The sequence below is a fragment of the Panthera onca genome, chromosome D1 (genome assembly GCF_046562875.1).
Source record: "Panthera onca isolate mPanOnc1 chromosome D1, mPanOnc1 haplotype 2, whole genome shotgun sequence".
In the NCBI taxonomy this organism is placed as follows: Eukaryota; Metazoa; Chordata; class Mammalia; order Carnivora; family Felidae; genus Panthera; species Panthera onca.
The window spans coordinates 7,335,609-7,347,770 of NC_138348.1; the positions used below are offsets into that span (position 1 = coordinate 7,335,609).

At 58.3% G+C, this 12,162-nt stretch overlaps 2 protein-coding genes across 6 annotated transcripts; one reads left to right on the top strand and one right to left on the bottom strand.

Moving 5' to 3' along the window:
- The first annotated feature begins 547 nt into the window (after positions 1-547).
- Positions 548-2,368, top strand: GPHA2 (glycoprotein hormone subunit alpha 2). The gene is made up of 4 exons (XM_060607170.3): positions 548-1,106; positions 1,462-1,564; positions 1,728-1,912; positions 2,027-2,368. Exons 1-4 carry the CDS (start codon positions 969-971, stop codon positions 2,126-2,128), a joined length of 528 nt encoding a protein of 175 aa, XP_060463153.3. The 5' UTR covers positions 548-968; the 3' UTR covers positions 2,129-2,368.
- On the bottom strand, positions 2,362-10,586 carry PPP2R5B (protein phosphatase 2 regulatory subunit B'beta). 5 transcript variants are annotated; one of them, XM_060607159.3, is made up of 15 exons: positions 10,206-10,585; positions 9,316-9,769; positions 8,363-8,559; positions 7,647-7,748; positions 7,421-7,513; positions 7,164-7,294; positions 6,009-6,068; positions 5,800-5,908; positions 5,196-5,249; positions 5,073-5,123; positions 4,847-4,966; positions 3,848-3,975; positions 3,512-3,613; positions 3,313-3,404; positions 2,362-3,138 (listed from the first exon to the last, which is right to left on the bottom strand). In XM_060607159.3, the coding sequence occupies exons 2-15, from the start codon at positions 9,512-9,514 to the stop codon at positions 2,477-2,479; spliced, it is 2,100 nt and encodes a 699-aa protein (XP_060463142.1). In that variant the 5' UTR covers positions 9,515-9,769; positions 10,206-10,585; the 3' UTR covers positions 2,362-2,476. The 5 variants fall into 5 exon arrangements, with proteins under 5 accessions (XP_060463142.1, XP_060463141.1, XP_060463144.1 ...); XM_060607158.3 differs by having other exon boundaries at positions 5,073-5,249; positions 10,206-10,586; XM_060607161.3 differs by having other exon boundaries at positions 2,879-3,138; positions 3,313-3,375; positions 5,073-5,249.
- Between the last annotated feature and the right edge of the window lie 1,576 nt (positions 10,587-12,162).

A 12,162-nucleotide genomic window follows, 5' to 3' on the forward strand; every position in this document is an offset into this window, starting at 1 on the left:
TGCCATTCTGACCCTGAGTAGCTTACAGCGAAGCCTTGGCAAAGTCACCTTCCTCTCTGGTTCTGGTTTTCTCATCTGAACACTGAAGGGGAGATCCAGTGAGCTCTCAAGCACCTTCAGGCCATGGCAGTCCGTGTGGCCGGCTCTGCCTTTCTGAGCAAATCAGTGAAGTAGTGGCCCTGGGGTGTGAGGGGCCAAATCACCATAGGCTTCTTCCTGATGTCCTGCGGCTACTGCTGATGGGGAGCTTTTCCAACTTGCCACATTCTTGCCCCAAGTGTAATTTAGCACCACGTGTGGATAGCAGATTTAGCCTGATGTTAACTAGCTGTGTGACTTTTAGCAGCTTTCCTTCTCGAACACTTAGCTGCTTTACCTGTAAGACCAGAGCCAGAGCTGGACTAAACAATGGGGTTTACCGGGGTTGACAGCTCCAGACTGTTCTAGGAGTCAGGACCCTGTCATTCCAGGAACTAAGGGGATCCCCACTCTGTGGCTGACGCCCAGGATGAGAAGTCATCCACCTGAGTGAAAGTGAAGCTCTAAAGATGGACTTAGAGCCCTCTGTTCCCCCCCAACTCTGCCACCAAGCATATCTCAGGAGGCCCTTACTGGTGTCATTTCCCTTGTCCCTCTGCAGTGGCTAAAGGATAACCTGGGAGGAGCTTAGGAGCTTTAAGTTCGGGGTGGCAAGGCCCTGAACAGGGGAATGTCCTGTCCACGGTCACACGGCAAAGAAGAGCACCCTCAGCCCACAGCTCGGCCCGGTCTTGAGCCCTCTCTCCCCAGCTGCCGACGAGCCACCCATTCCACCGGCTTGTGGGCTTTTTTCCACATCTCACTTCCCCCAGCCCTGGACCTCAGACAGCAGAAAGCGGCAGAAGCCATTCTCTGAGGACCGCACCTCAGAGAAGAGCCTGGATCTCCCAGGTGGGATTTGCTCTAAGGCCTCTGGCAGGGAGGCAGGCATGAAAGCTGATCCCCAAGAGGGCGTGGCTCCAGAAAGCCGGCAAATAAAAATCCGGGGAGCCAGCACCGTCTGGAGACCAACAGAGGACCTGAGGAACCCGCTCAGCAAGCCACTCGGTTCCTGGGCCTTGGAAGCGGTAAGCCTCCTGAGGCAGGAGGAGCCCGGGGAGGACCTGGGGACTGCGAGTGGGGCAGATGGAGGGAGGCAGATGTTTGTGCCCCGATGGTAGAAGAAATTCCAGGGGAGAATCACTGCAGCGAGCTGACAGCTGCTCACACTCCCACCCAGCAAGGGAGACCCCCCAGGCAGACACACACATGCGCCCAAAGACGGACACCGGGAAAAGCCAGCCCCGCTCACAGGCTTGCCTCACCCCAAGCAGAAAGAGCGGCCCAACCCTGGCTCGTTCACCCGGAGGCACACAGTAAAGAGCCCCCCCCCTCCCACCCGCACGCTGATCTAGAGCCCGCTCTTTACCCGCCGTGTTTCAGATACCCATGGCCTCCCCCCAAATGCTGCTCCTCTGCCTGCTGGTCCTGGCAGTCACCGAAGGCTGGGGTCGGCAGGTGGCCATCCCAGGCTGCCACTTGCACCGTGAGTAACCCGGGGAGCAGAAAGCTGGGTGGGAGCAAACAGCTAATGGACCGGACCGAAGGTCAGGCAGCACCCTCACCGGACCCCCCCCCGAGGTTCCCGCAACAGGAGCTAGGCGAGGCTTTGCAGAGGCTCCGTCTGCCACTTGCCCGTCTCCTTCTAGCCTTCAACGTGACAGTGCGAAGTGACCGCCAAGGCACCTGCCAGGGCTCCCATGTGGCACAGGCTTGTGTGGGGCACTGTGAGTCTAGCGCCTTCCCTTCCCGGTACTCTGTGCTGGTGGCCAGTGGCTATCGACACAACGTCACCTCTGTCTCTCAGTGCTGTACCATCAGTGGCCTGAAGAAGGTGAGAAGGCCTAGCCCGGTAGTGGCTCATCGGGGGCGGGGAGAGACCAGAGGAGATGGGGATCTAAGATGGCCCAAGGAAGGCGAATGGAACATGGACCCCCTTCTCCCACAGGTAAAGGTGCAGCTGCAGTGTGGGGGGGACCGGAGGGAGGAGCTGCAGATCTTCACGGCCAGGGCCTGCCAGTGTGACATGTGTCGCCTCTCGCGCTACTAGCCCCTCCCTTCCCTTCCTCCTTCCCCTTGGTCAGAGGGTTTGAGTTGGAGTATATCCCAAATATCCTGAGCCTCGTTGAGGACAACAGCTCCAGCTCTCTTAAGAGTCCGTGATTGTCACCTCCTGAGAAGAGGGGAGTTTCTCTCTCTCCCCTGCCTCTGCCTGGCCTCGTAACCAGCCTATCTAATCATTTCACTCCATTCTTTGTCCCTACCCCTAAATAAAGCAAGCAATTCTCAAGTTTCTCTCTTTATTAAGTCTACCCCCAGGCAGGGGAAGGGGGACAGACCATGGTAACTGTGACACCCCCCCACCCTAGGACACGGGGAATCTCTTCTGCCTATGCCCTCACCCCTCCCCCTGCCCAATAAATAAAAAGGGGACAAGGAAGTACAGGGTGAGGGAGAGGAGGGAAAGAAAATGCCCCAGGCCCGGGACAGCATCTGTGTTGGGGGTGAGCTGGGGAGAATAAATAGACCATGGATCCCATGGTGGGGTGAGGAAGGACCTCGTGCTGGCACGAGGCAGGGCAGGCAAGGGGCTAAGTGCCCTCGCTCTAGGCAGGAGCCGGGGTGGGAACCTGCCTGCGGTCTGGAGCCCAGCTTTGCGGGGCAGGTGCAGTCCCTGATGGCAGCTTCCTGGTCGAGTCCTGCCACAAAGGCCTGAGAGTTCTGTTGCCAGGACCACCATCTCTCCTCCTCTCCCCATAGCAAAAGCTGCCCATGCCGGGCCAGGCAGGGAGCCCTCCAAGCCCGCTCTGGCAAGGCCAGGGGTAGGTGTGTGTCTCTCTGGGCCCCTGGGCAGGAGAGGGGATGGAGGGACTGAGAGCTCCGAATTTAGCTCTTCCCCTTCTAGGGGATCTCTAGCTCTGACCCCCACTGGTGGCCACCTGGGGTGTAAGCCGCTGGAGGGGGGCCTCTTTGGCCCCTTGGGTCCCCTGTAACCGGCGTAGCCGTAGCTCCTCCAGGCCTTGCCATAGCTCCTGACGCTCCCGGGCCTTCTGCTGCTCCCTGGGGAGAGAGGGTGAGGCAGCTCCCGTACCCGGGCCGCTCTACAGTCCAGCCTCCCTTACCACCACCCCCACTGTAAAGGGGCTGTATGGGAACCTTCCACTTAGGGCAGAGGGCATTGGGAAACTGGCCCCGGTCTGCGGTGGTGAAGCTGAAGGGGAGGAAGCTCCATACCTGGAAGGACGTGGGAGCACGACTGGAGGAGGCAGTGGGGGGCTGGGCGTGGATGGCCCGGCACTTGGCAGGAACACAGGGACACTAAACATCTGATCAGATAGGGTGTGGGGCCGTCCTCTTAGGCTCCCTCCAACCACGAGGAGCTAGCTCCTTCCTGCTTTTTCCCCTCTCCCCCCATGCCCAGCCCGACACTCACTGCTGCTTCTCTAGCTTGTAGGAGGCTGTGAGCTCATCAAACAGCTTTCCATTCATCTCCATGAATGTCTTGAGCACATTGTAGATCAGAGATACGATGGTTCTTAGCAGGGTCCAGCGAAGGGGGAGGCGAAGAGAAGAACTTCAGTTAGGCGCCACCTCCCTCTCTAGGACTCTGCCTGTCCCAGACGGCATGCAGCCGTGAACAGCACAGGCACTGCTCTCTCCCTGCCCCCTTTACCATCCCTGACCCTCTCCAGCTAGGAGTCATCCCACATCTGGACTGGCCGACCCTGGAACCGGCTTCTGTGGGGTGGGTCAAGGCCTGGGCACTCACTGATTCCAGTGTTCCTTAGAGACTTGGTAGAGGGTCCCAAACACAGCAGGCAGCACAGTGTGGCAGTTGTCCTCAATGAGGCTCAGGATATACTCGTTGTTCCAGAAATACAGAGCCCGCTCTGCAACCTGGGGGCAGGGCAGCAAGGTAGCAGAGTGGGCGCCTGGTAATGGCTTCCCTGCGTGTGCAGGGGCCCGGTGTCCACCCCCACCTCAAAACCCAGGGAGCTCTGCCTCAGCTCATCTGACCCACTGGAGGAGGCAATGCAGTGAGGAGAAAAGAACACTGGGTTTGGAGTCCAACGCTCGGGGTTGAATCCTAGCTCCGCTACACATGGGACGTATGACCTAGGGCGAGGCATTTAACCTCTCAGCCTCAGTTTTCTCATCTGTAAAATGGGGCTCATGATAGCTCTCTCCCCCCACCCGGGGCTGCTGTAACCATCAAATGAGGTGTTTAATAAATTTAAGTACCAGAGTCACTGTGAGAAGAACTGACTTCCACCAGATTGAGGCTCATAAGATTGAGGGAGACAGTCTGCACACACGTGCAGGAAAAGAGCAGTTATGGCCAGCCTGAGAAGTGGAACCGCCTGGCTGTGCCCTGGAGTGGGACTGATGAAATCAAAAGCCACTAAGAAGACGGAGCAGGGATAGCAAGCCATTCTGGAGCACACTGCAGCTTACGAAATAGGTTTGCACTACGTAGTTCTCGGACCTCATCACCATCTGGGGAGGAGATCCCTGTGGTCCCCTTCACAGATGAGGAAGCTTCGTCAGATTCAGGTGGCGGAGTGATTGCCTGTGACCCCTCAGCCCCTCGGGAGTACAGCTGAAGCCTGACCCTAGGTCTCCTGACCTGAAGTCCAGCATCTACCCGTCACCAGACCCTGGAGGGTCCAGGGGAGACACTGAGGGCGCAGGGAGCGGTGTTTGTTCAACTGGCCAGCCCTCCTAGTCCCTACCCTGGCTCCCACTCTTACCTGTTCAGACCCCATACCTGGAAATGGGGGCTAGACACACAGCGGGCCACCTGCTTGAAGAGGGGTTCCTGGATCTTCACAAACTGGGAAGGCTCGATGACGTCGAGAATCTCTTCCATCTCCCCCAGAAACATCACCTGGAGGTAGGGACACAGGACACAGCAGTTCCCATCTCCCCCCCACACGCATCTGACCGCCCTCCAGATCCCTCCCCCTGGTGGGCATCAAAGCCCTTCTTCGTACCTCCTTCTGGGTACAGGTTTTTGGCCAGTATTTGAGCAGCCCCCGGATCACCTGTGGGAGTTGAGGCAGAGAGGAGTCAGACCCGCAGGGGTGGGGCCTGCCTTGCCCCCCAGAGGTACTCACGTGCTCTGTCAAGGTGGCGTCTTTCTCCAGGAACTGCACCACACAGTATGCCAGCTGAGGGGGGAGGCGGGTGGGTGGAGAGAAGGAGGACTGGGGTCAGCAGGGGACCAGGACGGGAGGCCAGATGTCTGCTCACTTACTGCGTCTACTCTCTCATTACTAAACGTTTACTGACTGACTGCCTATGATGTGCCAGACGCCGTGCTCTGTGTGCAGGGACATAACCGTGTTCCCCCAGGAGGAACATTCAGCACACCAGTCCTTATACATATTACAAAAGCTTCCATAATTGAAATCTGTATCACAATCTGTGGGACCGTGGCAAGAGAAGAGTTTAATCCTGCCTAGGGCAGGTCAGGAGGGAAAGGGCTGGGAAGTCTTCACAGAGCTGATGTCTGAGATCAGCCTTAAAGCGTCATGGAAATTCTCTAAGGTAGACGGAACAGAATTAGTAAAGGAAAAGAAGGTAAGGGAGGGAGGATCCCGTGAGTTCAGGACTTAGTGTGTGGCCGGAGAAGAATGTTGGGCTGACCCGGATGACCGGATGGCTGCCCTGACTGTGTCAGGATCTCTCTGCTGTGGCAGGGCCAGGCCTGGGCCTCACCTGGGCGTGAAAGACAGACAGTGACTTGACAGAGTGCAGGGGAATCAGGACCCGGACCAGGAACTGCTTGTGCTCGGTCTTCAGGGGCAGCGCAAAGCCATTGATGATGCTGAGGTGGGGGCAGAAGAGAGGAGGAGGGCTCAGAAGACCGGGCCTCAGTCTTTCCTCCCAGAATCCTGATGCTCCGGCTGAGGCCCAGAGAGAATCACCTTCCTAAGATCTCCAGCAGCTCAGCCACACCATTGAAGTGCTCGAGTTCATAGATGAACCTGCAAGAGAAAGAGAAGGATGCGGAAGGGCTCAGAGGGGTCGGAGCAGGCCCGGCCCCTTCTCAGCCATCCTGCCTGCCACCCCATCCTGCACACTGATCCAACTGTCTCCCAGCCCAGAGGCTGAGCTCCCTTCCCAACGCCCCAAACCACGCCCCACTGAGATCCACACCCACAGCTGAATCACCCTCCTCAGCCCAACCGCTGGTGCTCAAACCTCTCTTCTAGGAAGCATTCCAACTCTTCTCTTTCTCCCCCAGACCCTAATTCTCATTTTCTGGCCCCCCATCCAGTCAGCAGGCACCCAGGCTGCAGCCTTCCCTCTTCATGCCTTTCAACCCAATGAATAACAGACACTAAGAGCATCTAGTCTGTGCTATGGACTTCTCAAAATGATCCTGAGAGATAGGGTTTATTAGATCCATTAAACAGATAAAGAAATCGAGGCTCGGCAGTTTGATGACACCCGCCCCAAAGTTAATAAGCAGGATTATTATTGAACTACAACTCCTGGAGGACGAGGATCAGGTCTCACCTATTCTGTAGCTAATAACAACGAGAACAAATGTTTCAGCCTTGGTCAAGGAGCTATATGCTGTGTGCTTTGGAAGCACTGCCTTGTTTCATCGTGATGACTGTCCCTGGGTTAGCGTAGCTAGCATTCCCATTTTAGAGATGGGAGAACCTAAATAATTCGCCCACAGTCACCCAAGCATTTGAACCAAACTCAAAACAGGCCACCTAGCTCCAAAGCCAATCTCAACTCCTTCCTACCCTTGTCCAGACCCATAGGGGCCCCTGATGCCCAGTGGGCATCATTGCTCAATACACATTTACAGAAAGAATCTCTTCATTTGGGTCTTTATGGTCCAGCACAATAAAGATCAAAAGATTTGGATCCTAGGCTCCTAGGCTCCCGGGACTGACCGAGTCCCTGCAAACTACTTCATCTCCCTCAGCCTCTATTTTTTTCATCTGTAAAATGGAAATAAATACCCTTTCCCTGCTGACCTCACGGGAGCCTTTGCCTCGGTCTTCTCCCCTGCAGCTCCCCTCCCTCCCCAGGTCTCAGCTGGGCAGGCAGCAGGCACCCACCGGAGGAAGATGTGGCTGCACTGTTTGCGGATGTAGGCCCGGAGCCCCAGGAACTTGCCATAGACCCGGTGCAGGATGGTCTTGAGGTACTCACGCTCCCGGGGGTCCTCACTATCAAATAGCTCCAGGAGCTGGGGGACCCAGGGTCAGGGGTCAGGGCAGAGGCCAAGCCCAGGTTGCTCCCATCCTATCCCCACACCCCTCAGCGAGCCTGCCCCTGTCCCATGGCACCACCCGGCCTGGGCTCCCCACTTCACCATCAGGACAAACTTTTGATCCACATATCTCTTGGCCACAGAGGGTTGGAAGTCTGGGCTCTCCAAGAAACGCAGGAAAAACTCATATACCAGCTGAGAGAGGGGAAAGACAAAAAGGTGACTTCAGGAACAGCCTCCCTCCTCCCCCTACCCGCCCTCTGCCAGTCTAGGAGGCCATCCCCCCCTCTACTGAAACTCAGCTCCCTGCCTTCCCCAGCCCCCGTACCTGCAGATGTGGCCAGGAAGGCTCAAGGTTGGGCTCATCCTCTTCAGGATCAAATTCAGGGTTCTCACTGGGTGGCAGGGTCCGGAAGATATTCACTGAGATCTGAAGGGCAGGGGCAGGGTTCTTTTAGGAAGAGCCCTCGAAGGCAGAAAAGCCAGGGGGTCCCTTATCCAAAGGTCTAACGAGCCTCAGCACCTGCCCCGGCAAGCAATTCACTCCTCAGCGATCATGACCTGAACATATGGAAGCCCTGGGTTGGGGGCTGGGGACCCAGGGATAAACAAGTCACATCCCTGCCCTCTGTCGGGTACTGGAGTCCAGCGGGGATGACAAGATGTTAAGCAATAAGGTCTACGGACATCCTAGTCAGCAGAAAAGGAGGTGTCTAGCCTGGACACGGAGACGCTTCTCTTCACTGAGAAGAGGCTGCACCTGAGCTAGGCCATGGCAATAAGGGACACGATGGGAGCCCACGCCAGGCGTCAGGAGAGCATAAGCAAAAGTGCAGGGTGGGACAGGCCCAGGAGGCACCGAGGGACCTACACTGGCCAGATGCAGCAGGGCTGCGGGGAGGAGGGGAGGAAGATGTAGGCCCCGAAGCTAAGCCAAAGAGCATGGGGTTATCCTTTGCAGAAAAAGGGGAGCACAGGCAGGTCAGTAGGGTTCCATGTCCCCCAAGCCCTCCCCCAGAGGCCGGGAGCCAGGCAGGTGCTTACCATGCGGATGATGTCAGGGTAGACAGGCTCAATGAGGACCCCCCGGGTGCTCCCCACACACTCCACCAGCTCATTGAGCGCTGCCCGCTTCACCTCCTTCCCCTTCAGGTCAGCCACACAGTCCAAGAAGTCAAACATCACCCCACACTGGGCCAGCTTCCGGCTCAACAGCTCGTGCAGCTCAGAGGCTGGCACATCTGGGGAGAAGGGAGGGGGCTGAGCCTGCGCGCCGGTTACCACAGCTCTGGGCATGGACGAACCTTCCTAATCCATAGAGCAGCCTCCCCCTGCCCCCAGCCCCAGTGCTCGTGTCATCCTCCACTCTTTGCAGAGAGCAAATGCCTCCTGTCCCACCCTCCATTCCTGCAGGATAAAGGAGCTGCTTCTCTTCCTAACCCGGGCTCAGAGAGCAGGATGGCCTGACTCAAAGCAAGGTAAGAGACCCTGGATGCCCGGGCTTGCCACGGGGGCCCAAAACAACCATGCCACCCTTTCACAGGTGGCACTCTGTTCTAAGAGCCAGAGATGAGAAGGAGGGTGGGTGCCGAGGATCTCCAGGGTACCCTCTGGCTCAGCCAGTCGAGCCCCGTGGCCCAGAGGTGAGGACCCTACGTGGTGATCACAGGGAGCTGTGCCGAGCACCTGCTCCAGGACCCTGGCGGTAGCCTCCTGGAACCCAGACTGTGGGCCCCACCCTCGGCCGTGGTTTGCCCCCCCAGGGTGGTGCCACTTCCAGATGCCCCACCTCCAAGGATGACAGGCCAGTCAGGCTATGCGTCAGCAGAGGGCTGGAGCGCTGGGGGTGGGGGTCATCTCCAGTGCTGGAGTCCCCAGCCCAGAAGGAGCCATCTAAACCCTCTGATCACAGTGGTCAGCTGCCTCTCACTACCCGCCGCAGCGTCGCTGGCCCGCTCTGGGACTCGGGTACCCTGGCAGCCGGCCGCAGGGCTCACCTTTGAGCAGGGGCAGTGGAGTGAGCTCTTGCTGGTTGCTCTGATAGCGGAACTGAGAGGAGCTGTGGGAGCGCCGGGGCCGGGCCCTGCGGAGGGAACGGCGGGAGAAGCCGTCCACCTTGTCGGGTGGGGGCACAGGCGACAGCCCGGGGGAAGAGGGGCTGGTGGGGGTGCTCGCAGGGGGCAGCTTTGTCTCCATGGTGGCCAGGCGGTGGGTCAAGCCTTCAGGGCCCCTGGGGTTCCCTCTGGGCCCGGAGGATGCCGAATGAGGTGAGGCTGACTAACTTGGGCCCATCCTGGGGCGGGGGGGGGCACACAACCACAGTCTGGGCCCCCCCCCCCAGGGCCTTCGGCAACTGCCCAGTCCTGGGGGGCAGCAGAGTAGAGAGGAGGATGGCTCAGGCCTCAGGTCCTGGGGTTCCCGAAGAGTCCAGTTAGAGTTCCCACCCTGGTTCTTTTGAAAATGAAGTCAAGGCAGAGACATCAGCAAGAGAGACAGAGAGAGCCTGTCAGTTCTTCCCAGAAAGACCGCGTGTGCGGCTGCTCCAGTCTTCTATTCCCTCCTACCTTTGCCCAGACCCTAAATACAGGTGCAGCCCATTCCCACAGGAGCATATCCCACCTTCTCCTAGACCTAAAGGCCCCAGGCTCCAAAACAATCCCTCCCCAGTCCCTACCCAGAATGGGGAAACCCCATCCTCATCCCTGGCCCCTAACAGCGTGGGGCCCCCTTCTGCTCCACTAATTCAGGCCACCAGCGACTTCCCCAAGAATGGGGTCCCTAATCCCACACACCCCCCTCCCTCCTAAAACCTGGCATCCTTCCCCACCCCACCTCCTCCTTCCGTGCCCCGCAAATCTCATCTGCCTCCCGGTGCGGGGACACTCACTTCTCAGAAGCCCAGACTTCCGTCCCCGACCACAGGGGACTGCGGGTGGGGAGGGGGCGGCCGATCAGGGCTCCTTCGCAGAGGTTCCGCTCCGGGCGCTGGCGCTGGGTGGCGGCGCTCCCGGGTTCTCTCTTGGGCTCCGGAGGGGCCGGAGCATGCCCCCAGCTCAGCCCCTGGTCGGGGTGCGGACGTCTGGCACGCTCTGGGCTGACCCGAGCAGCGCGCGGACCTTCTCCTCAAGTCGTGGGACCCGACCCAGCACGGCGCGACGCCGCGGGAGCCCCGGCTCTGGGCGCACCGGCACCCGCCGCCCAGCTGCTCAGGATGACATCAAGTCACCTCCCCCCTCCCGGCCCGCACCTCCCCGAGGGCTGGGTAGTTGCGGGAGGGGGGGGGTGGGGAGGGGGGGCTGCGTCAGGATGTTCCCGGGGGCCGCTGGGAGATGTAGTCCCCGCACCGCTTAAAGAGGGCTGCCGGAGCAAAGGGAGAGCCCCTGCACGGTCCTGGGGTCAAAGCTTAAGCAGAGCGGGATGACGTCCAGCTGGGGCTAGGCTCCCGGGTTCTAGAAGGGAGACTACCTAGGAAGAGAGGACTCAGGAGTCTGCATGGAGAAGCTGGGGGTGATGCTGGGACCCTGGCAGGAAAGAGGCCCGATCCTATACCAGAAGCAAAGATTTGGCCTGCTCCCTCTGTGCTCCAGGCATTTCACCCCCATGGGAATCCCACCCTCACCCCAGAATGGCAGGACACTTGAGAACCCACTAGGAAACTGGCACTGAACTGGTTAATAATCTGCAGTGAGCAAGAGCCTGCTGGGAGAGGTGTGGTGCATTCAAGACTGCTGGGAAATGCAGTCCATCCTTAGGCCTGCAGTCCCCCTCCCGTCCTTTGCTGTCTATGGTGACATCATGGTCTGGGGTTTAAAGGGCCAGCCTTGGAATGGCAAAGCATCAGAACAGAAGGTGCTGCCTGGCGCTGCCACCCCACCCCAGGCAAGCTGGCCTCCCTGGACAGACCTCCCTTAGCCCCTCTGGGCCCTAAGATGTGCTAGTGGGGTCTCTTGTTCAACACCTTACTGTAGGTATCCAAGGTACAGGTGGGATTTCAAAAGTTTGGCATTCTGGCCAAAAGTTCCTGGCCTGCAGTCCTGGGTCTCCTTCTTAGGACCCTAGACCCCAACACTCTTTTATTTCTCTGAACTCCATGCCCTACACTGCACTGTGAAATCTCCACCCAGAAGTTTTGCCTGGCTGAACAACTAACCGGTCCATGTAAGCAGCAGCAATGGGCAATAAGAATTGACACCGAGGTCAGGGAGGGGACTGGGGCAATTTTCAGAGTCTTCTCATTCTGCCTTATACCTTAGCAGCCATCTTCCCTGCTACAGAGGGAGCCCGGGTGCCCACCTGCTGGTGCAACAGAAAGCAAAGCCCATGGATTAGCCAGATGGGGTACAGGGCCGTATGACTTGCGAGCTGGCCAGCAATCCCTTGCTCAGAAATCTTCAGCAGGCCTTATCCACCTGACCCTTGGTGTCCTCGTCTGTCAAATGGAAACCCGTAATTTCCTCCTTGCCCACCTCCCAGGCTCAGGAAGTGAAGCCTTGTCCCACATCCCTGCAGAAAAAAACTGGGGGACAACAGGCCCACGGAGCCTTCTGCAGCCAAGTGAGGACCCCCACGCCCAGAGAAGAGAAGTGCTGTGCCCAAGGTCACAGAGTCTGTCATCAAAAGCTGGAACCACAGGCCTCCCAGCCTGAGTCAAGAGGGCACCACCTCCAGCCTCCCATCCTTGGCTCCCTGGGCTAGGACCCTGAACTCTGAGGGTCTCCAGGCCAGAATGACTGTGGAGGGTTTATCCTTTATATAAAGGGTACTATGCTCCATTTGAGGATATTGGGGATTGAATGGTGGAAGAGGTAAGACTTCTTACAAGACGTGACATTTGAATTGGGTCT